The sequence below is a fragment of the Camelus bactrianus genome, chromosome 2 (genome assembly GCF_048773025.1).
Source record: "Camelus bactrianus isolate YW-2024 breed Bactrian camel chromosome 2, ASM4877302v1, whole genome shotgun sequence".
Classification (NCBI taxonomy): Eukaryota; Metazoa; Chordata; class Mammalia; order Artiodactyla; family Camelidae; genus Camelus; species Camelus bactrianus.
Genome location: NC_133540.1, coordinates 99,477,469 through 99,502,489, shown reverse-complemented (window position 1 = coordinate 99,502,489; position 25,021 = coordinate 99,477,469). Strand labels below are relative to the sequence as shown.

The following is a 25,021-nucleotide window of genomic DNA, read 5'->3' as shown; positions in this document are numbered from 1 at the left end:
AAAAAAGTAAATCAAATCCAAAGCAAGAAGAAGAAATAATAAAAATAAGAGCAAAAACAAATGAAATTGAAAATAAAAAAACAGTAGAGAAAACCAGGCCTAAAGGAGTCCACTCTCACTTCTACTCCACATTTTACTGGAAATCTTACCTAGTGAAAAAAGAGAAAAAGAAACAAATGGTATGCAGATTAGAAACCAAGAAGAAGGAGAAAAAAAAAAAAACCAGTAAGGTTATTTATGTAAAAAACCCCACAAAATCTATAAAAACATTCCTGGAATACAATAACATCACAGAGCACAATTTCAGTATACAAAAAATGACTTATTTTTTATGTACTAGCAATGAACAATGGGAAATCAAAATTTTAAAAATACCATTAATAGTGCCGAACACACACACAAACACATACAAAGTTAACAAAATATGATCTATATGCTACACAAAAAATTATGAATTACTGGTGAAAAAGAAATCACAGAAGACCGAGATATGCCATATTCATTGTTTGGAAGATGTTGTTAAGATGTCAATTTTCCCCATATTGATCTATAATTCCAATCCAATCAAAATCCAAGTTTTTTTTTAAGATATTGACAAGCTCATTCTAAAATTTATACAGACAAATGAAAGAAATTAGAACATCCAAAACAATCTTGAGAAAGAATCAAGTTTGGAAAACTCATCCTACCCGATTTCAAGACTTACTATAAAGTACTACTCTATACACACACACACTATATATCTATATATACACATATATAGATGTATATTATTTACAGTACTTTTTAATAGGTACTACATTGCTATAGCATGTACATATACTATATACTATAAAGCTATAAAGTACTTACTATAAAGCTATAAAGTATTATAAACAAGATGACGTGGTACTAAAACCAAAATGGATACACAGAAATCAATAGAACAGAGCAGAGTCCTGAAGCAGATGTACATAAATAGGCTTGATTGATTTTTTACAATGTACAATGGCAATTTAATGGAAAAGGATAGTCTTTTTACCAAATTGTGCTGGAAAACTTGGAGTTGTATGCAAAAAATGAACTTTGACCTATATCTCACACACTGAGTCACACAGTGACTCAAAATGAGTCATAGATTTAAAAGTAAAATGCAGAAGAGATCATCTGAGAAAAATCTTGTGACTGTAATTTAGGCAAAGAATTCTTACATATGACACCAAATGCACAATCAATTTTTTAAAAATTGATAAATTGAACTTAATCAAAATCAAACTTTTGCCCTGCCAAAGATACTAAGAGAATTAAAAGACAAACTATAGACTGGAAAAATATACTGGTAAATTATATATCTGACAAGGGATTTATATTCAGAACATATAAAGAACTCTCAAAATTCAACAGTAAGAAACAACTATTTAAAAATGGGTAAAATATTTGAATAAACACTTGAACAAAGAATATGTATAAATGGCAAATAAACACATTAAAAGGTCCTCAATGCCATCAGTCACAAAGGCAATGGAAATTAAAACCACAATAAGATGCCATCACATCTATTAGAATGACTAAAATTTCTAAAACAAACAAATACCAAGTACCGGCAAGGACACTGAGCAACTATAATTCTTATAAATTGCCGGTAGGAATGCAAAATGATAGAACCATTTGGGAAAACCGTTTGGAAGTCTCTCATAAAATTAAGCATACACTTACCACAGGACCCAGCAACTCCATTCATAAAAATAGAACTTATGTTTATACAAAAATATACATGTGACAGTTCATAGCAGCTTTATTCAAAATCACCAAAACTGGAAACAACGCAATCCTTCAATTGGCAAATGGATATGTTGTGATACAGCCATACAATGGAATATGACTCAGCAATGAAAAAGAATGAACTATTGATACACAAAAGAGATGACTCTAAAAGTGATACTTGAATGAAAGAAGCCAGACTCAAGTGGCTACATACACTGTGTAATTCCATTTATATAACATTCTAGAAAAAGCAGAACTGTAGGGATAGAGAACAGATGAGTGTGGTTTAAGAGCTGAAGATTGTATGACTGCAAAGGGACAGAAAAAGGAAGTTTTTTGGAATGAAAACTGAAACGTATCTTGATTGTGGTGGTAGTTACACAATTCTATGCATCTATCAAAAATCACAGACTTATACATCAAAAAGTATGAATTTTACTGTATATTAAATAATTTTCCAAAAAGGCTAGGGTAATATTTTTAAAGGAAAAGGCAATCTGGAAGATCTAAAAATAATAAAGGGACAGATAAACAACAAGGTCTCCAGAACAAGACCCATCATAAAAAGGGGCACTCAGCTGGGGATGAATTTCAAAGGCAAGACAAAAACCTAGTTATCCAAACTATTGAATAGTGTCAGGAAGGTGAAAACGTTAAGCTGCATATTGAGTATGCCTTTGGTCCTGATTTAAATCTTAGAGTCTGAGACAATTATAACCATACAATAGGATTCCACATCACAAATGAGGACAAAAAAGAGTTCAGAGGCTGACAATTAGGCCGAGTTTTAGTTTTTATTTATATTAGTACCTCTAAATCAAAGGTTGTTAACATGGAATACCTAGATAGAATTCCAGGAGTCCACGAAAGTTGACAGAACAAAAATTCATCTTTAATCTCACTAACCTCTAATTGAAACGTAGTATATTCCCTTAGGCTGTGAATGTATGCAACTAAGTGTGGTACATTAAATAGGACCTGTATCTTTATCACTCATAGAAATCACAGATTTTTCCTATCACATCATATTGCCATGGATCCCCTGCTATCTTATTTTGCATACATTAATAAAGAAATATTTATAAATTATATATCTGAGGGGTTTTAAATATTTTGATAACTATATATATTGGTTTCCTTTAACTCTACATATTGGATTTTACACATTAAAAATACATTAAACTTTTCCAAATACAAATAAAATATTATTCTACGAAAGGGTTCATAGGCTTCCCCAGACAAAGGGGTCTATGATAAATAAAAAGCAAAAAATCCCTGCTCTAAATTATCCTGCCCCCATCTTACAAAACACCATTTTTCAGGGCCTCTAAAATCCTTCATAAATGAAGGGTCACTCTCTCCAATTACTTAATAGTTTACACCCATGACAGGGAAATGCAGTTTTTCAAGCAGTAATCATATTTGTTTAGGCTCACTGGATAGTAGAGTCCATACAAAATTATATTATATATATACACAAAGAAAGACCTTAGACGTAATGCTACAAAGATGGATAAAATGTTCTTTCTGAAATTACACACTGGAATAACCTAAAAAAGTCAATCCACCTTATGTCTCAAAAAAAAAAAAAAAAAGGAATTTAAAGCATCTGAAAAATGATCTTGTTACTAAGAATATGTAGAGAAGGATAGGAAGTTTACTTTTGTTTTCTAAATCCTACACTGTGTACACATTGCAATATCTTGTTTACTCATTTAAAAAGTTTAAAATAAAAAAGGATTTCAAAACCTCAAAAAGCAACAATAACTAGATCGCAAAGGTTTCTAAAGTAATAAAGCTCTCTGATACGCTGGCTTAAGTAATAGCAAATTGCCAACCAAATAAGTTATAGCAGTCATGTAAACAACAGAAATGGCCAAACAGTAGGAGGGAGTGAGGAGATCTAAACTACAAGAGCTATAAATTCAACTGTGGATGCAGAGACAACCAGATTTAAAAAAAAAAAGAAAGAAAACTATAATAGGAAGATGATCTGGTGAGAACTATGAGGGGAAAAAAAAAGAAACATTCTTAGAGCAAAGTAAATATTACAATAAATATTACAAAAGTAATTCTATTACAAAGGCAATATCTACTTCCTATCAATAAAATGTACTAGTTAAAAAATTTTTCAGTAGAAATATATATCTTATTTTATAGCAACAACAAAGGACAAACAGAATTTGCTGTTCAATATTTCTTATAATTATTTGATGACAAAATAAAATGTATCCACATAAATCTATTCATTCACTTTCAATTTAACAATATTTAATTTTTATACATAAAATTACCATAATTTTAAAAAACTTTTTAACACAAATATAACATTCAATCTATACTAGTTTGCCGTATCTATCCATATCTTGAAAAACTGTTCCTATAAGCAGTCAAAATTATGACTCTTTAGATCATTTTTTCTGTATAGGATCATTATATAATCACCATGGGAAACTTATAAAATACAAAAACTTTTCTTTAAAAAAAAAACAAAAAACAGAATTCCCCATAATCTCACCAACTAAAAATAAGCATTATTACCATTTGATTTCTTCTACTGGTACTCTTCTTACATCAGTAATAATGCTATTAATCAATATTTATTATACACTTGCTTTGAGCTCTTTAGCTACAAGCTTTACAAATACTATTTCATTTTATCCTTACAACAATCCTATTCAAATAAGGAGGTAAATACTGCCATTTTACAGATATGTCAACAAGAGTTTAAAGAGGTTAGGAAACATGCCTAGGGTCACAGAGGTAAGTTGTTAGACCTGAACCCAACATTCTCAATCACTATACCATACCACCATTAATGTACATATAGAGAATGCTGTATTCTACTCTAACATAATATCCTTTGTCATAAAAATTATAAATATAATTTTAGATGGCTATTTAATATAATAGCATGTGACATAATTTACTTATTCACTCCTCTACTGGATCAAATTATTTTTGCAAAGTATTTAGGATAGTGTGAGTCATTTAATATGAAAATAAAAACTAGATAAACCCAAGATTTGGCTTGTCTACTTCTAAATTTAAATTAAAATATATAATTCAACTTACTCTTTTACTGAGGCAAATAACTGGCCACATACTGCAACCTAACGTGCAGCAGCAACAAAGGCAGCCACAAAGTAGCCAACGTACATTAACGGGAAGGTTCTTCTTAAGACAACTGTTAACTCTGTTGATGCTGGCTTTAAATTCTTCAGGAGCTACCTAAAGAAAAATTTTAAGAAATAACAACACTGCAATATTAATGTCAATAAACATGTCTCATTAGCATAAATTTTTTTCTAATTTGTTAGTAAAAGATTTTAGTTTTGAGGCATATAAACAATACCTAAATAATTGACAGACACTCACTTTTCCAGTTAATGAAGAAGGAAATTCTGATTCAAATTTGTTGCTCAGTCCAAATCTATTTTTTAAAAAAGAAGAAAAACAGGTTATTACATGTCATTTTTGCCAAAATATACCATTTAACTTAATCAAAGGATAAGTAAATAGAGTGCAGCTTCCTATACAGAATATGGAAGTTTGAGACACAAACATTGTAATCAGCAATTTATGAAATATAGTAAGCAATTTTAGCAGCTGAATCAAAACTGATATAGGAGGCTGAGAACACAGAAAGAAATTACTTCTTTGGTGCTATGTTTGTGAGCCAAATATTAATGTAATGGAAAAACAACACATCTGTCAAATTTTGTCAAAATTACCAAGCTTCTGCCAATTTAGTAATATAAAGCCAAAATCTCTGCTATTGATCATTCTTTAGGTCAAGAGCATTTGTTAACACTCAATAATGTGGTAACATGTAGATCAGTATATCTACACTGCTATCACAGCTAGAGAATGCTAAAAAACACCTGGAACAATGTGATAGCTGGCCTGGCTGCTTAAACTTTCAAATACCAAGACATTTGCTAGACATAGCCCCAAAGAAATGGAACTAAGGTAGTGCATTTTAGCATTTTTAACCTTTTAAATGTCTGCAAAGATCATGAGAATTGACTGGGCACTTGACTACTTCTTTGCATAAGTTATTAGGAAGGAATAAAACATTCATATACACACATTGGTAATACCAGATCGCACCCTGGAAATAAAACTGAAATGCTTTTATATGATGACTTTTATTCAATCCTAGAGCCAAAATTTCTTTTCCAGTTTTATTGAGATATACTTGATATTTAACTTTGTATTAATTTAAGGTGTACAACATAGTGATTTGATACATGCATATATCCTGAAATGATTACAAGTTTAGTTAACATCCATCACCTCATACAGTTACAAATTTTTTTTTCTGTAAAGAAAACAAGAGTCTCTCTCTAAGCAACCCTTAAATACACAATACTGCACCTTAGGTAGCTGGCACTGGTAACGGGGATCCCCTGAGATATTGTACATGAAACAGTTGGCCAGGTCAGCGGTTTCTAACTCAATCATTAATGAAGTGGGGGGAAATCAAATAAGGTAGGCTGTGTGAAGGCAGTAAGAGTGATGGAGCCTGACCAAGTGGAGGCCATACAGTTTGAGTGTATGTGTGTGTGTGCAGTGTCATGGCCAGATCCAGCTGATTACTGTCACACTAAAATGCAGGTCCACCTTTGACAGATTATATAATTTTTTTTGTTTGTTTCTAAGAGGAGCTGGAAAACCAGATTTTTATGCAAAATAGAAAAAATACCTTTAAAATACTGTGCAAGTCAATCACAACACTTCTGTGAGTCAGGCTGTTGTTTACATCATGATCTAGACTTCCCTACAACATGCAAATGGACCATCTGAGACCATTTTATTATCATCTTAAAGTACCCTCAAAAATTATTTAATAGCAGCATTGAAATAACATTAATGTCTTTATAAACAATGGATATTATTTATGAAAAAGATGACAATGTAACCACCTAGATTCAAGCCAAAGTTCTTTTCACACTACACATAAACTGGCAAGCATTACTGTTTACTATGATTCTGGCATTAATGACATTCTCTTTCTAAGACTGGAAGACTCTAAGCTAACCCAATTTTTTTATCTGGGGGCCTCAGAGCAATGTGGTTGCACTTGAAAATGCCCCTACAGATAACTCACCTCCAACCTTCGAGGTCTTTATATAATTTGAGGTAATTTTGAATGTTCTTATAATATATACCCGGTACAACTTTGCAAAGGGACTGCAACTTTACACTTAAATATAAATGGAATCTTGAAATTGGCTTGTTTTACTCATATCCCACCTACTTCCATTTCACTGTGACCTCATTCCTAAATCTACAGCCAACATTCAAAAAGTAAGCCATGTTAATCTGTTACCCTGCACTCTTATCTTCATCCAACTCAAAACTTCCCTTTCCTGACAGATCCTTCCTCTTCCAAACCCCCTTTAATATTTAACTTTGGAACCCCTAATCTGTTGGTCTGCTACCTAAATATCTATTTGTATCTTCACTTAAAAAATTTTTTTTTCTTTCCTTTAACCAAAAATCCTGTTGAAACGACACTCTTTCCTTAGAAGTCCTCAATCATAGCTCATTCCATGGAGTCTATCTTCAGACTCCCATCTTCCAACTTCTCACAGCACTTGACTACATTCTCTCTTGTATAGTCCTTGTCAGATCTTACTATAATTATGTCATAAGCCTGACTCCCTATCCTGATAAACAATGAGTTTTTTATTGGTAGGCATGGTATCTTAATTATCTTGATACTCTAAATGTATGGCCCAATGCCTGATAAATACTTGATAAATAAGTTAATTTCCAATCGAGAAGAAATGCGTACATTCCACTAATGCCTCATTGCAAACTTCCACACCACTGTTCTCTTTTCCTCCGATGAACAGGATTTCTATTTATACCACACTGTTCCAAGCCCCAACCCTCATTTTCAGCCTTCCAGGTCACTCACTTTGTGTTGGGGGTCCTCAAGACCACCCTCAGGTTTGATAATTCACTAAGAAGGACTAATAGGACTCAGCATATAATTATACTTACAGTTAGCTTTACTACAGCAAAAGAATACAAAGCAAAAATCAACAAAGGAAAAGGCGTATCAATCAAAGTTCAGAGGAAACCAGGAGCAAGCTTGCAAGAGTCTCTTCTCCGTGAAGACACAAGGGATGTGCTTAATTCCATCAGCAATGTAGTTTTGACAACATGTATATATAATGGTGTCTACCAAGAAAGTTCATTAGACGGTCAGTGCCCAAAGTTCTTACCAAGGGCTCATCATGTAGGTCTCCTCTACTTAGCATGTACCCAAACTCCAGACTCTCAGAAGGAAAACAGGTATTCAGTATAAACTACACTGTTTGTACAGTTTAGGCACAGGGAGCCATTCTTATCAATTCTGGGATACTGGGAACTCTCCCACATTTCAGGTTCCCAGACACCAGCCAAGAGCCAACACTGCAAGCAAGGCTTTCCATGGGCAGCAGTCTCAAGCCTGCTATGTTAACTCTTTTATGCACACCTCCACCCTCTCTAAGGACACAGACATTCATGTCACATGTTTTTTCTCTCTACAAGAACTCTTGACTTCATCCCAATTAATTCAATATTCAGCACCAGAACCTAACTAGTTACCCGACTTAATCTATTCCGAGGAATTTCACTTCTACACAATTCACTATGAAGCAGTCTGAATACTGTCATCGCTTGGAACTGTATCATCTCTGAAATCCTGAACTGTAATAAAATTCTCCTCTTACTACTACCATCAATCATTTCATTTCTCCTACCCTTAACAAATTTGTTTTGTTTTGTTTTTGTCTGTGGTTGTAACCTACTCCTTACCACTCCTCTTTGCTTTTTCACTCCATATCTGCTCCATATGACTATACTTCCTTCCTTCTCTGCCAGAACTAAAGAGTCAATCATTTAACCATATTCTAACAAAACTCTTTATTCTCTGCATCTCTAGACTCTCTCTTGTCAATCCAGTTCAATTGAAATGTTTACTTTCTTTGCTTTAATCTCCACCACCTGGAGCTACAAGAGAAAAATCTTGAAAAAATCAAATTATTTCTAACTTCAGTTAGATTGTTACAGTAATCTTTATTCTTTCCCAATCAGCTCCCTTTTCTACACTTCACTGTTGCTCCTCTATGAGCTCAGCCTTATCCTTACAATATACTTTTTTTGCAGATAACCATAGTCCTTAACTCCAACCAGAAGAAAAAATAAGACCAATGAACATAACCTGCTATGCCTCCTCTCCATTTCATTTTTAGATTTACCTATGTCTTTAGTATCTTTACTATCTTTCTCAATGCAAACTACCATTTGCTCCTGGTTGCATCTTCTTTAATCTCCTCTGCAATCCACTTATTTCTCCCTCTCTTCTTGTTCCTTACACACAGCCTACAAACCTGCATAAGTCTACCAGCCTGAGAATCTGAATGCCTATTTTTTTCTCCCTCAATGTATGATGGCATCCATCTCTTTTCCTTCCTCATCCAGTGTCTTGAAAGAGTCCTCTACATTCACTCTTTATCTCACCTCCCATTCATTATTCAAACTACCATAATCCATGATTTAATCCACATTCTTTACTGATGAGACTGCTTTCAACAGAGTAGTTGAAAATAATTCTTTTTTAACAAGTCCTACTTCATACAGCATGCTTTCTACTAGCAAAGAGCTCGGGTACCAGAGTGGAGAATGTTCAAACCTAATATACCAGACTTCGTTTGCTATGTCTTCACCTCTGCCAAAGCCTTTTTTTTTTTTTTTTAATGTATTCTAGGCAAACCAAAGCAACACTGTCAAAGTTTTAGTAAGACCATCCTTATTTATGAAATAGATAAGAAAAGCCACACTTTATGTCCATTAATATAACTATAAAATATCATCTTTAATAGTTTTGATGTGACATAAGTTATTTAGATACTACTTTAGTTCCAGTTCAGGGAAGGTGGTTTTGTTTTTTTTAAGTTTGGCAGGAGGTAGGGTTTGTTAACAATAAAAATGAGATACATATTTCAGTTTAAGTTGACAGCATCATAAATTACTCCTTTTATCCATTATGCTCCTTCAAGTTAAAGGTTTTTAAATAAAAAATAATTTACTTTTTTCTAAGTACAATTGGCCCTGGACAGTATTGAAAATACCAACTTTCTTAAAATAGTAACTTGGTATGTTTGAAAGAAGAGCAATGGGTAGGAAGCTGAACTCTCTTCAGACCTAATAACCTAACATTCTATTAATCCAAAAAGCTAAAAGTAGCACTTATTAATTTTAAAAGATATAATTAAAGGTGAGTGGCATCTTTAGTTATCTACAAAAACTAATAAGTGAAATAAAACCAAAACAATGTATGCTGGCAAGAAAGTATTAAAATGGAAAATATCATGTACTTAAGTGGAACTATAAATTATTACAACCATTCTAGAAATCAATTTGGCACTAAAAATATTTATACCTCAACACAGTAATTTCTCCTTTAGAGATCTTACCTAAAAAAAATCTGAAATATGGATAAAAATATATGCATAAAAAAGTTCCCTGAATCTTTATTCACAATAGAGAAAAATAAACAAAATAAAATTATGGGAAAGGGATGGGGTTATAGCTCAGTGGTAGAGCACCCTGGCATGCATGAGGTCCTGGGTTCAATCCCCAATGCCTCCGTTAAGGAAAAAAATTTTTTAATTTAAAAATAAATAAAATTATGGGAAGATTAAGTAAATCACAATGTCCCAGCATAACAGAATATTAGGCAATTCTTAAAAATGAAGTTTGCAAACAACATGGTAAATACACATAATCTACTGCTAAGTAAAAAGAAAACACAAAAACTGTACCTATAACATGATCTCAAATGTAAAGGAAAAAACTTACAACATGATAGACCCTCAAGAGCACAATTCAATAGTATGCAAAAAAAAGTCAAAAAAATTCATATCCTTTGATCTAGTAATTCTACTTCTAGAAATGTATCAGAAGAAAATAATTATAGGTTTAATTCTGTATGGCACAGATATGTTAATGAGTAATCAAGTATTCTATAGTGTTATTTTGGTGAGGGAGTATTTGGTGAGGGACATTTTGTTTCATTTGTTGTTTCTAAAATAGGACCTATTTTTCAGAGATGTATAGTAAATGCTAAGTAAATACTTTAAAAGTATTTTATACAGTAACATCAACGTAATTTTTTCTATTTGAATCTTTTATTTGGTTATTAACTAGGTATGTTATCACAAGTAAACAAGGGGTTTGGGGTTCACTAATCAATAGCTTTCCTGAATGCGTGCTAACCTTTTCTATAGTTCTAGTCCATGTAATCCCCAGTTTTCTTTTTATTTTGATTTTTAATTCTTCTATGTTCCTTGTATCTCATATTAATGTCTCTTACATTTCATTAATGCATTGTTATTTTGAATTAAAATGTTTCGTGGTGAATTGTGCCCTTTAAATACAGAAGTACAAGAATATGACGTCTTCAACTTTGTTTTGTTCGTGTTAATTTTCCTTGCTTCTGAGTTGCAGTGCTATTTTTAACAGTGAAAGTTTGAAAACAACAGAAGTAAACTACTGTTGTATTAAATTAATTATGATGCATCAATTTGAAGAGATACTACACAGTCCAAAACCATATACACTAGAAAGTAGCCTAACTAGGAGCTTCCTACACTTTGGTGAATTAGACCACAAATAGGTATCTGCTTTAAGAACAGCTAATCCCTGGGCTGGCTAGCAGCACGTGGGATGGCAGGGCCCAACAGCCCTACTCAACTTAAACAACATTAACTAACTCAATCTAATCCTCTTTCTTGAGGTATCTGAATAAGAGGCAATAGTTTTTGGAAACACGAAGCTTAGACTGAAGCCAAGACATAGTAAAGTCATGAATAAGTAGAAGTTATGAATAAACTAAAGCCAAAAGTAAGCAGAAACTATGAGACAGAGGGAAAAAGCAGTCTGCCAACTCTTGCTGCAACAGCAGAAGCTGGAACTGAGAGTAGGTAAGTCCCTGTGACAGACCACTAGACCAAAGGACACAATCTGCTGAAAAAAATGACAGAATAAATTTCATAACCAAAGCTGCATTCAGTTATTCAAAACAATAATATTCCAGTCTCCTTGAAGCCTGGCAAAACAATGGCAGAGTTTCATGTCTTCTTTAGTCTCTATGCATTTTTACAAAAAACTTGCACTACTTAAGGCCCCCTAAGGTGTTCTATTCTTTGGAATCTATTAGAGCCAACGTTTCATACTATGTAAGAACCGGCAAATGTTCCCAATATGTTAAACAAAAAATGTGGAGTACAAAACACTTTATAAGTATGGTCTTAACTTTTTAATAAAAATATTTACATATAAACAGAAAATCCAAGGCAATAATATTATGGGTGATGTTTCATTTTCATATTTTACATTTTCTAAAATTTCAATAACATATATTACTATTTTAAACTAAAGATTACTAGGAAAAAGATTTTAATAAGGACTAGAAATACACCAAAATATTAAATATTTTCCTCTTGGTGATTATAGATGGTTTATTTTCTGCTTCACTTGAAGTACTACTTCCCAATTTTTAATAATCTTTATGTTTTTCATTATAATTAGAAAAATAATTAAACCTGAAGAAAAAAGTAGATGATTAAAGGGGTTTTGTTTTTTATTTTTAAGTGAGCCTAAGGAAATATGTGTGCAATTGGCATGTCACATTTCAAGACAATTCTGCTAGTTTTAAAGTACATTTTTGAGTAAATTTTAAGGATTTTTAAAGTATATTTAAATATATATTAAGTATTTTGTAAAGAATTTTAAAAATAAATAGAAAAAAATTCCTAATTCCACAGTAGTAGAACCTCAGAATCTGAGAGCTAGAAAGGACCACAACTATTATTTAGCACAAACATTTAATTTTACAAATGAAGAAACTGATGCACAAAAGGCAAGTATCTTGGGTCTCATGGCTAATTAATACATAGGATCTAAGCTAGACCCTTATTCTCCAGAACCCAAGCTGGGGGCAACTTCTATTGCAGGACAATGCCTTCAATAACGTTCTCTGTAAGCACAGAAAATGTTTATCTCCTTGAAATAGAAACTGTAAAATTAGAAAATATTTGAAAATTGGAGGGAAAAAACTTTTCCATCAAACAGAAATTACAAAATTAAAACTAATACATAACAGATGTTCACATTCTCATATGGACCTAGGGAAAAAAAAATCTGTTTTTGAGCTTTTCACATTTGTACCTAAAATCCCAAAATACAGGATTTTGTTATAAATGCTTGTGTTGATGAATAACACAGAGAACGCTTCAGTTTGTTGCTTTAGTTCAATAAAATAAAAGCAATTAAGCAAATAAGACTCAGGAGTCGGACTGCTTGAATTGAAATCTTGACACTGCCAATTTTTAGGTATGTCACTTTGAGCAAGTCAGTTACCTTTTTGAGCCTGTTTCCCTATTTAGATACCAGGGATAATAAAAATGCCTAACTCATTAAATGAGTTCATATACATAAAGCATCAACAGTGCATAAACCCTGTATGTTTAACTGCTTTTATTACTATAAAACAATGTAAATGTATGCTATATTTTTATTAAGGTTGTCATCCTTCTAATAAAGTGGGCAATGTTGTCATTTAACATCCACTCTGGATAATGATAAATTAGAGAATGTCCAGATCTCAATGACTTCACAAATATTCTTTTCAAACAGCTTAGCAAATAGAATAGCCAGTGATAAAACTGGCTAATGTCTAATGTTAACTGTCAAATATTCCAACTTTCTGCCAAATTCTGTAAGGTCAGGGGGTAATGTGGAGGAAAAAAGGGATCATAGAGTGGTGCTGAGTTCAGGAAAGTCAGGCAACATTAAATAGCTGTAGCAAACATGGGCAATCATGAGGCCAGGAATCCAAGCAAATAAGACAAAGGTTGAAAAGCACAAAGAAGTTATTGTGGTGAAAACATAAGAGCAACTAAATGGAGAGACAGAATGTCTGAATTCTAATCCTGGTTCTGACAGCAACTAGGTATATTATCTCAGGAAAGCAAATCTCAAGACAGCTTACAAAATGAAAGAAAATATTCACAAAGGATGAGACTGATAAGGGATTAATTTACAAAATATACAAATAGCTTATACAGCTCAATATAAAACAACAACAACAACAACAAACAACTCAGGCAAAAAATGGGCAGAAGACCTAAATAGACATTTCTCCAAAGAAGACATACAGATGGCCAGTAAGCATATGAAAAGATGCTCAACATCACTCATTATTAGAGAAATGCAAATCAAAACTACAATGAGGTTTATTACCTTACACTGGCCAGAATGGCCATCATCAGAAAGTCTACAAATAATAAAAGCTGGAGAGGGTATGGAGAAAAGGAAACCTCTTAAACTGTTGGTAGGAATGTGAATTGGTGCTGCCACTGTGGAAAACAGTACAGAGATTCCTTAAAAAACTAAAAGTACAGTTACCATATAATCCAGCAATCCCACACCTGGACATATATCCAGAAAAGATGAAAACAAATTCTAAAAGATACATGCACCCTAATGTTCCTAGCAGCACTATTTACAACAGCCAAGACATAGAACCATGGAAGCAACCTAAATGTCCATCAACAGATAAATTGATAAAGATGTGGTGTATGTACATGCAAGTGCGCGCACACGCGCGCGCACACACAGAGGAACATTACTCAGCCATAAAAAAGAATGAAATAATGCCATTTGCAGCAACATGGATGGAACTATAGATTCTCATACTAAGTGAAACAAGTCAGAGAAAGACAATAAATATATATCACTTATATGTGAAATCTAAAATAATGACACAAATGAACTTATTCACAAAATAGAAATAGACTCACAGACATAAAAAACAAACTTATGGTTTCCAAAGGTGCAAGTGGTGGGGGCATATATTAGGAATTTGGGATTAACAGATAACACTACCATATATAAAATAGATAAACAAAGGACCTCCTGTATAGTACAGGGAACTATATTCAGTATCTTGCAATAATCTATAATGGGGGGTAAAAGAATCTGGAAAAAAAATATATATATATGTATAACTGAATTACTTTGCTGTACATCTGAAACACTGTAAATCAACTATATGTCAGTAAAATGAAAAGAAAAAAAAAAAAAAACAGCAAATCTCCTTTCTGGCTTTATTTGTCTCACGTAAGACAACCTGCTTCTCAGGCCATTTATGGCCCAAAGGTCAAACACAATCCCAAAGTTTTTAAGAAAAAAAAAATAGCAAGGCTTTCTGGGTTCACATTTTATAGGTGGAACAGCTGCTGCAAAACAGGGAGAACGTTTTAAAACTTTATTCTTCTCAAAAAAGTGAGTTTTCCTCTTTGCAAGGGAAGGTTGTCTAAAGTTTGTAGACTTTATCAAGTCTGGTTCACCTCAAGTTCTAACAGAGGAAACACTATGAAAGAAGAAAAAGCACAGAGTAAGGGAAAGGTAGATGAGTTTTAAGTAGAAGGGAGGGTAGGGCTCAAGACAACTGTGAAAGATATGAAGAGAGTGAAGGAACTAGCCATTTTGATATCTAGGGGGAATAGTCCAGAAAGTGGAACCAGCCAGTGCAAAAGCCCTAAGCCAGGAGTGTGCCTAGAATAATTCAAGGAATGGAAAGGAAAGTAATGTGACTAAAATGGGATGAACAAGTGAAAGAATGATAGAAAAGAAATCAGAGAAATAATGATGGGTCAGATCAGGTAGGGTCTTGAAGACTATTAAAAGGAACTTTTAACTCTGGAGGTGGAGAGCTTTGGGAAGTCTGGATGCAGAAGAGACATGATCTGATTTATGTAGCAGATGTACCAAAAAGATTGTAAAGCTTGAAAGGCAAAGGGGGGAGCAGGAAGAAGAAAAGTATTAAGTGTAACACAGAAAGAGACACCAGCAGTCGAGATGGTAAAAAGTGGTCAGATTTTGAATACAGTTTGAAGATAGTGCCGATGGATTGATTTCTTGACAGATTAGATGCAGTGAAAGAGAAAGAGGGACATCAAGGATATGCCAAAGATCTTTTAGTCTAAGGAAATAAGATGCCAGATCTGCCATCAATTAAGAATTGGGAAGGCTGCATTTGTAGCTGATTTGGGGGGGAAGATTATAAGTTCAGTTCTGGATATTTTGGACTCTGAGACACTCAATCTGTACAAATCTATGGGCTCGGAGAATCTTATCTTCCTGTTGATGTAACACCTCTGAACATATGAACCTGAAATTTCAGATTCAATGTGAACACATGGGTTATGCAGAGGGTGAGTGAAGATGGCACGTATTTCCTAATGCTGAACTCTGAGTTCAATGGAATTAGCTTTTCAGCTATCTGGGGAGATGAAGTCATAACCATAGATGAAATTGACAGATTTTAATGCATAAAAATCACACTTTAAATTTATCTGGCTGCCTTAATATACACATGAATATCAATGTGGCTCATAGAGGGATAGAACTGAAAGTGTACTATGTCTACTCAGAAGATACAGAATCCCTGGAGTTGGAGACATATAATATATGAGTCTCAGAATAAGTCTAAAAATTTTAACTGTGTGACCAAATTCTGAACATTTGGGTTCAGTCAGCTCTGTGAAAATATAATCTCTTCATAAGCTAGGGAAATCAAAAACTTATTTAAATCATGTACTACATTCACTCTGTCATAAACCTTATCATTATATACAGTTCTATAATAGAATAGCATTAGAATTTTACTAATTTTCAATTATTAAGATTATATTTTCAAGTATTAACAGTTAATAACACATGTTGTTAAATAGTGAAAGCTATGCAAATATACACTGATTAAACTTCATGGTATTAACGTCTGATTGTATAGGGATTCAATTAATCCAACTCAACTACTTTCAATTATCTTCACCAGACTAAGGAAAAAAAAATTTCTATATCTAATTTATATACATTTTGGAATATTCTTCATACTTGTATAAATACTATGAGCAACACAATGGTGATAAATTATGTTCATTTCAGAAATCATATATACTTGAATTGGTTTATAGACTACAAAAATATCAATTTCAAGTAACATTTACAATTAAATAGTTTAGAAAGAGCAGGGAAGAAGGCTGGGTAAATAGGAATTCCTTCACTGGACTAACCAAGGACTCTATTGTAATTAAAATTCAAGATCAAAGAGAATAAAACAAGGAGCTCTAGCAGGAAGCAGATGGATACAGACAAGACAGACAGGCAGACGGAGATACACACATATATACACATTCACTTCTTATCAGTCAAAAAAGCAAAAGTAAGTTAACCCAAATTCCAACCAACTCTACCCTAAGTAAACTTCATTTACTAGATGCAGGATGGAAAACAGCTTAAGAAGAAAATTATTTTTCCAGATCTTTGGGAGAAAACTTCAGCCCTTATATATACAGTTAGTTTTAAGAGTAAAGATGTAAAAAGCACAAATCTTTTCCTCAAATCTAAAGCGCAGACCATTGTCAAAAACACCACACATCTTGTAGCTAAAGTGTACAAAGGTCCTCACTTCAAAACCTACGATCTTGTGGGAAAGCCCTTCTCCACTTCCAGCTCATGCTGTTCTGGCATACTAGCTGCCCTGTGGCAAGAGAACAGGAAATGCAGGTATGTCATCAAGGCAGTCTCCAGTCAATAGTAAGGGCAGCCACAGTTGCTCGACCTCAGCCTCCACAAAGCCAAAACAAAAACAAAAACAAACAAAAAAACCCCACAACTGGGGAATGAGATGGGAAAAGTGGCCGATGCTATACTTTGCCATACTTCATAGGAAAATTGGGAAATTTGATGGCTTACAGGCAGAACTGTAATATCTCCATTATCTAAAGTCCATCACCCTAGATCAAGCCACTATCATCTCATCTGTACTGTTCCAATAGCCTCCCAACTACTACTCTACCCAGTTTCACTCTAATCTCTATACAATCCTTTCTGGTCCCTACTGAGCTCACCAACCTCATTTCAAGGCACTACCTCCTTTGTTTGTGCCTTAGTTCTCCAGACCTGCAGCGCTTTTCACAGGACTCTTTTAGTCTTCCTAAATGTTACCTTCTCAGAGAGGTTCTCCCTGATCCCATTAGATTCTATCACAGAATCGAATGAGCTCCTTCATAGCAATTTTCTCAGACATAATTTGTCTATTGGCAGAGGAACTACGTGTGTTTCATTCAAAACCATATACTTACAGCCTCACATAATACTTAGCATAAAATTTAATAAATATTTGTTAAATTACTTATCAAGAAATGTCAGTAAGACAGTTGATAATGAAAGATTAATCAAAAATACCTTGAGGAAACAAGTAACTTAAAACTCAAGTATTAACATTCAAATATCTAAATCCCAGCACTCAGAATCAACTTCTCTTTATACATCATTCTAGTAAGATTGGTTGTCTCATTTCCAACCTACAGCTGATCAATTAGGAGGAAAAGAAGGTAAACAGAAAGCAAAAGCCATCACATGTGAAATTCAAAGAAAGCACCATTTTAAGACCCTCAAACCACAAAATACCTCAACAGCCTTTAAGAACATCACTGTGTAACAATCTGATATCTGCTTTTGATTAAACATTTCCTCAATCAGATAATTCTGATTTATGATCAGGATCTCCTTTTAAAGCAGGAAAGTATATGTCACCTTTTAGACTTATTTCCAAGAAAATGGTAAAGATTAAACAAAAAAATATGCATGAAGGGATAAACAACAAAAAGTGGTAAGCAATAATTTGCTGAGTGCCTACTATGGTTCCAAGTCATCAGATAAATTATTTGACTCTGACACCTAATCTCTGAGGTAGATACCCCTTTAGCAGATAAGAAAACTAAAGTTCTGAAGGATTAATGGTTACAGTTAGAAAGTTTCTGAGAACTGAAATTAGCTTGACATCAAAGACCATGCTCTTTCCACAGTACCATCCATTGCTTTCCAAATGTGTTTGATATGAGAATCACCTAAGCTCTTACTAAAAATAAAAATTCCTAGACTCTTCCCATAAAGATTCTGACTGAGGATGAATCGGATAAAAACTTGTAATGTATATATATATTTTTAAATATCTTTAGTGATTCTGGTAACCAGGTAAATTTAAGAAATCTTGTACTGGGATTAAGCTAGACTACATGAACATGGAAACACTGGTATAAGATCTGACTTTATAAATGGATTCTGAAACAAATCATGAAAGGCACCAACAAATCTTACACAGAAGATACTAGAGTAAGGGTACCTAACCGCATTTGTTGCTACATGTTATATTTAAAAGCTTTATTTTATTAAGAGTGAAATCTTAAGTAGCTTTATAGTAGATTAGAAAGCTAAACCAGACATAGACACTATAGAGACTTAAAAGATTCCCTTCTGAGTATATAGTTGGTCTAATATACTGGGCGTTTAACCTGATAGGAATATAAACTCAAGTTGGAATTCAAGAGCAGCTCTCAAAAACACTATTCTTTAGAGCAATATTATTATGAGTAACATGATTTAGAATAATAGTACTATTTATTTACCACTGTAAACAATTTCATATAATTTACTCTCCATCATTTAGTCTCTGTATTCCACTTAGCTAGTCAGATAAAATTTTAAGTATTAGTTAATTTCACATCTGTTAGCAGGCAGAAATCCCACACTAAACTGTTTGGACTGAAATAGCCTGTGAATTTCAAATTAAAATATAGCAAAATTTGGAAACTTCAGTTTACTGTTCTGATAAGGTCCAAAGATGTATACAATTACCTCATTTATTTAGAGAACATTTCAGGGCCCATAATATTCCAGACATTATATTAAGTAGTGGACAAATAAAGACCAATAAGCATAATTCCTGTCCTCAAAGAACTACACAGCTTTATGGAGAAATATCAGTAAGTTCTTCAAAAATGTCAAAACAAAAAGTTTAATCTTTTAAAAATGGAATGACTATACTGGGTGGAGGAAAGGAGATGGGAGTTATGAAGTTTTGAAAAAGTATTTAATTGAAGTGAATCTGTTATTTGGGCAAATCATGCTCATGTCTCTTGTTGCTTAACCACAGCATCTAGGAGCAGTCTTGAAATAAGGACAGTTCAGGACAGACAATTTTTTTTTTAACTCTACCATTTGAAAGTTCAATAAATACTAAAGTGTTTCTGTGCCATTTCCTATGCAAAGACCCTATTGTATCCCAAAATGTTTCCAGATTCTTTCATTTCAAGTCACGTTTCTAAATCTTTCAATTTTCTACAGCATACCTGAGATGAAGACAAAGAGAGCGATGTTCTACAGCCATTGATAAAAACTGGTGCTGAAGGATAAGGAATTATTTGTGGAGATGTGAAGATTATATCTTAGACGAAGTACTCAAAGATATGATAATTTTGTGAAATCAGAAGAGAATAACATTAGAAACAAACCTCAGTAAAAATAAGTTGGCTTTAAGACAGGGCTGAAGTCAGAAGTCAAAGATTATGCATGCCCTAGGAAAGCTCCAAGTTTGATTCTGATTTAGGAGGGCACGAAATGAGACAGAAGCAAATAATGTCAGTTACAACGATGAATTAGCTAGGAAATACTGGCCTAAAACTAGCTTTAAATTCTAATTTTTAGATTAACACATCACTATCATCATTCTGAAAAATTAGTCTTCAACCAAGAGTCATTATATTTTGCACAAATTATGAGGGGCAAAGAATGCCATAATTTAAAAATATTAACCAATCTGGCCAAAACCACCTAATAATCACTTTATTTCTCATCTTCATTACATAATGAGAAATACACATACTCACACACACACATAGGAAATCTACTCTTAATTTAAGTGTGAGCTCTAGAGTTTTAAATTACATGTACATAAATATTATGCAATAATAGGAACTTATCATTCCCTCTCTTCCTTCAATACCACTTTTCCTCAAAATATTCTTCTGCACAAGATTTCTCCCTGTTGGAGCTGCCACCTTGTTCCATATTGCTACATACAAATCTAACTACGAAGGAAATTATTATATTTATCTAAAACAATGTCAAGAAAGAATACTGATCATGATGGAAGTACAAAGTGTAAGTCTGATTTGGGGTCACTATGAAAATATTTTATTAAAAACCACACTTAAAGCAGATTTTATTAGGGCAAATTATACATTTTAGATCCAATTTTATGTCCCCCAAATCTATACCCCAAAAGTAACCAAGACCTGATTGTGTAGCAGTAAATAGAAGGTAACTTACTTTCTTACATTACTATAATGACATGCCAAATTATGCCCTATGAGAATATAATGATTTCTAAAATAAAATAAGAGTAATATTATAATATATTAAAGTAGAGGGGGAAAAGACTAGAAATTTTCAACCATAAAGGTCTACTCGAAAGTAAAATTTGTGAAAAACCATGTGGATGAATCTATCTTTTCAGACTGATCTGGATTACAGATGATTCAGTTTACAACATAATTTACTTTCAAATTGGTAAGGGAAAACTGCTCTGAACAGCTCCTTAATTTAAAAAAAAACAAGTGTGGTTGGTGGAGGGGTGGGAGGGTAGGGCAGTGGCAGTGATAAGCTTAACCAGTCTTATTATAATTGTTTTAATAGCTCTTTTCATTTACACTTAAAAGAAAGAAAAACTGAACATGCTCAACAGGTATAGCAACCCATAAGCACCAATTTCAAAACCTTTTATAGGTGTTAACTGCGGTCCTATTAGCATTAGTATGACTGAATTATGCATGACAGAGTCATGTAAAAAAAAAAGTTTTGTATTACTATACTTAACTATGTCACCACAAAACAGGCTTAGGTTTTCAATGCAGAAAGATTCTTATCAATTCTCATCAAAATATTTCTCACAACAATTTAACCTCATACAAGTCATCTAGCAATAGAAAAACAAGGCTAAAGTGAATTACTATTAGGTTTGAAAACAGCAGTTCAGATTTCTTAGCACTGTGCTTTATACCTATGTTTCTCAAAGTAGAATACTATATGTGTGGATGATAATTAATGAAGGCTAATATTTAGTAAGCACAGTACCACACAATGTGATGAAGTCTTTGAATGTATTGTCTCATTTAATCCCTAATAATCTTAAAAGTTAAAAACTATAACTATCCTTATCTTAAATAAAGAGACATAGATAAATAATTTATCCAAGAAGTGGCAGAGGGTAGATCTGAACCCAGAGATTAGAACCAAGGCAACAGGAAAGAAAGGGAAGATGCTGAGGGAGACCACAGAAACATCAGCTCCCCATGTAGAAAGGCATACTCCTTACTGGTGGCAGTTCCTCTTATACTCTGGAATAGTGGTTTTCAGTCCTGGATACATATTTGAATCATCTGTAGAACTTTTCAAAAAAAGTATCCAAGCCTGGGACCCTCACTCAGATACTTGGCTTTCAATTGCCTGGCCTGGGGGTAAAGACAAGGATATATATTTTTTTAAGTTCTCCAGGTGATTCTAATGGGCAACTAAGTGAGAACCACCTGTTAACCTCTTCCACCCTGTTAGCCTCTCTAAGTAGCCAACTAAAATCAAATTTACTAATCACCTATTTGGTTCTGAGCACTTCACCTATTACACTTTCCATTATGCCCAACAAAGTACCTAGCTTTCCTTTTCCCTAAACAGAGGAAACATTACAACCATAGCTGCACCTTTTAAAATAAAATCTTGCTAGCTTTTCTTTGATATGAAGAATATAAGGGGAAGAGTGGGCAGATACCATGATAAATTTTGAAAATTTCTTCTTTAAGCACCCATACACTCCTTAGGTTTAAAATAATGTAAAAAGGTCCTAACAGTCAAACAAAACTTAAATGGCAGGCTATGAGACTTAAAAGTTTCTATGATATATGTTAAAGAAAGATTTAATATCCATAATATTTGGTTATATTTCTTAATTCTGCTGGTGATAACAGTTAAAATACTAAGTAACTGTTATTGTGGTGATAAATTCCATTGTCTTCCCATGGCACTGTGACAGTGATAATGCAGTGTTTTTATCCTGTTAAGTCACCTGAACAAAAACTAACAGGTGCTAAAGAAATCAAAGCATTACATAGCATATCCAAACAACAATATGGCTGGTCATATCACGTATTGAGAAATGCAAGGATTTTGCTGACTATCTTATATGAGAAGTCCTACTGTTTCACTCGAAGTTATTCACTGCACATCCTACTCACCCTGTACCAAAAATATAATGAAAAGTGTTCCAGACAGTCTCAGACTTGCTGGCCCTTTTGTTTTACTAAAAAGGTGAAGTGTGGATATATCTGACAAGCATGAAGTTTGATCTATGACTTGAACAAAAGATCTAAAATGAGAAAGAGTATAAATACTTAAAGTGGTACAAAACTCTGGACTTCTCAAAAACATTACAAAACTTCCTGCTTCCGGACAGCTCATTATTTGGTTCAAGTCCTCACATTCCTTTATTAGTCATGACCTTTCAGAAAGTTCTCCTTCCTTATTGTTTGAATAATATCGGACTTTCAAATGTTGCCAGTTGGACTAACAGGAACCCTTATCAAATGAAGAAGCCATCCCAGAGTTCATGTCCAAAGGAGGGACTTAGGCTACAGAGAACCCTCGGTAACCTGAGCAGTGTTTGTCCATCACGTAGATTTTTCTTAAATTATCTGTAAACATATATCGTTCCGCATCATAAATATATATGTTCATCTACACATTTTTATCATATACAATTATAGGAACTTGCATTAGTTCCACAGGAATTGATTCTGCAAGAAATTGTGGAGACCGCTGGGGATGTGTGAAATCGACACAACGACAGTGAACCACTCACTACCGATTGTCACTGGGGTCTCACTCGGCCCAGATGTGGCCTCTGAGCCGCATGTCACTAGGCTCAAAGGCACAGCCGAGGAGACAGAAGCACAGGGTAACTGGAAGAGAAAACAAGGGGGAGGCGCCTCATAAAATACGTGTATTTGCAGCCCGAAGCTGAAGGGGTGGCCGGAAGGGCAGACCCTAAAGAATAACCTTCCCTTCTGGGATCCGTCACAGCACCCAGGCCCGCAGGGCCTGCTAAGAGGGGTGTGTAGGGGAGGAAGGGCAGTGTCTGTCCCCACTTCGGGGACAGACAAATGAAAATCAAGCAAGTTCTCACTTCCTGGTCGCCTACTCTGCCCACAGGCCTCCGACACAAGACGGACACCGAGGAGAGAGGGCCCCCGTGGAGCCAGGGGGCCCGCCCAGCCCTGCACCTCCCGTCCTCGCCCTCGCCCTCGCCCTCCTCCGGCCTTACACGGTGACGTGACCGGAGCCGCGGACCACCACCGGGTCCGGCGAGTACTTGAGCAGCTGCTCCTCCAGGGCCCGCTCCTCGTCCTCCTCCTCCTCGTAGATCTCGTCGAAATCCGCCATCCTGAACCGCCGAGGCCCCCCGCCCGAAGGGGCCTGACTCCAGTGGGGCTGGGGGCCGGGATACGGGCTGGCGAGGCGACGGAGGCTGAGGGGAATCGCTGCCGCGAGCTCCGAGGCCGTGGAGTTCGCTCTGGGCTGTCTCGCCTTCGGCTACAGAGGAGATGGGGTCCTGGCCGCCGCCGCCGCCATTACCGTCAGCAATAACAACACAATGTCAACATCCGCCCAAGGGCCGACACCTCCACCAGCACCGCCGCCACCGCCACCGCCGCAGCAGCAACTCAGGCAACCACAGCAACAGCCAGAGCCACCCGCAGCGGGAGCACCCGGCTACGGCATCGCGAGACTTCCCGGGACTGCAGGCGGGCGAGCCGGCGGGCGCGTGGGCGCGCGAGCTGACGCGCGAGAGCGCGCACGTGAGGCCTTGCGCGCTCCCCCGGGTGGCCTGCCTTCCTCCACTTCCACCCGCCGGTGACGCCTCGAGGGCGCGCTCCCGCCGGCGCGGCCCCGCCCTCCGGCAGATGGGTCACCCATGCGAGAGGGGGAGTGGCTCTGGGGGCTGGTGGCGTTGACCCCGGCTCCAAGAGCAGCGCTGAGTGTCCAGTGGAGCACTTAGACTCCCAAAGTAGTCTCTAACCAAAACAACTGAAAATAAAAAGCCCAGTTGGAATAGAGAATTTATTGTGCGTGTGGTTGCCAGTTTATCTAATCATCGGATCTCTCTTTTCGTCGGTTTTTTTTAGTCTGTGATGAGAACCAGGGCCTGTACTTTTCCAATTTGAGGAACCCAACAGACACACTGCACATATTTTTGTCTACTAGAATACCGAATTTTCCAAAACATATCCAAATTCAAACATCTTATCCCATCATC

At 35.1% G+C, this 25,021-nt stretch overlaps 1 protein-coding gene across 1 annotated transcript in view; it reads right to left on the bottom strand.

The window, feature by feature from the left end:
* Nucleotides 1-24,542, bottom strand: part of CHIC2 (cysteine rich hydrophobic domain 2) — a 56,883-nt gene extending 32,341 nt beyond the window's left edge. Inside the window, exons 1-3 of the mRNA XM_010966091.3 lie at nt 24,029-24,542; nt 5,122-5,176; nt 4,819-4,974 (exon numbers count right to left, since the gene is read on the bottom strand). Coding sequence (XP_010964393.1) covers nt 4,819-4,974; nt 5,122-5,176; nt 24,029-24,147 — 330 coding nt within the window. The 5' untranslated portion in view covers nt 24,148-24,542. The remainder of the gene's footprint in view (nt 1-4,818; nt 4,975-5,121; nt 5,177-24,028) is intronic.
* Nucleotides 24,543-25,021: the final 479 nt, after the last annotated feature.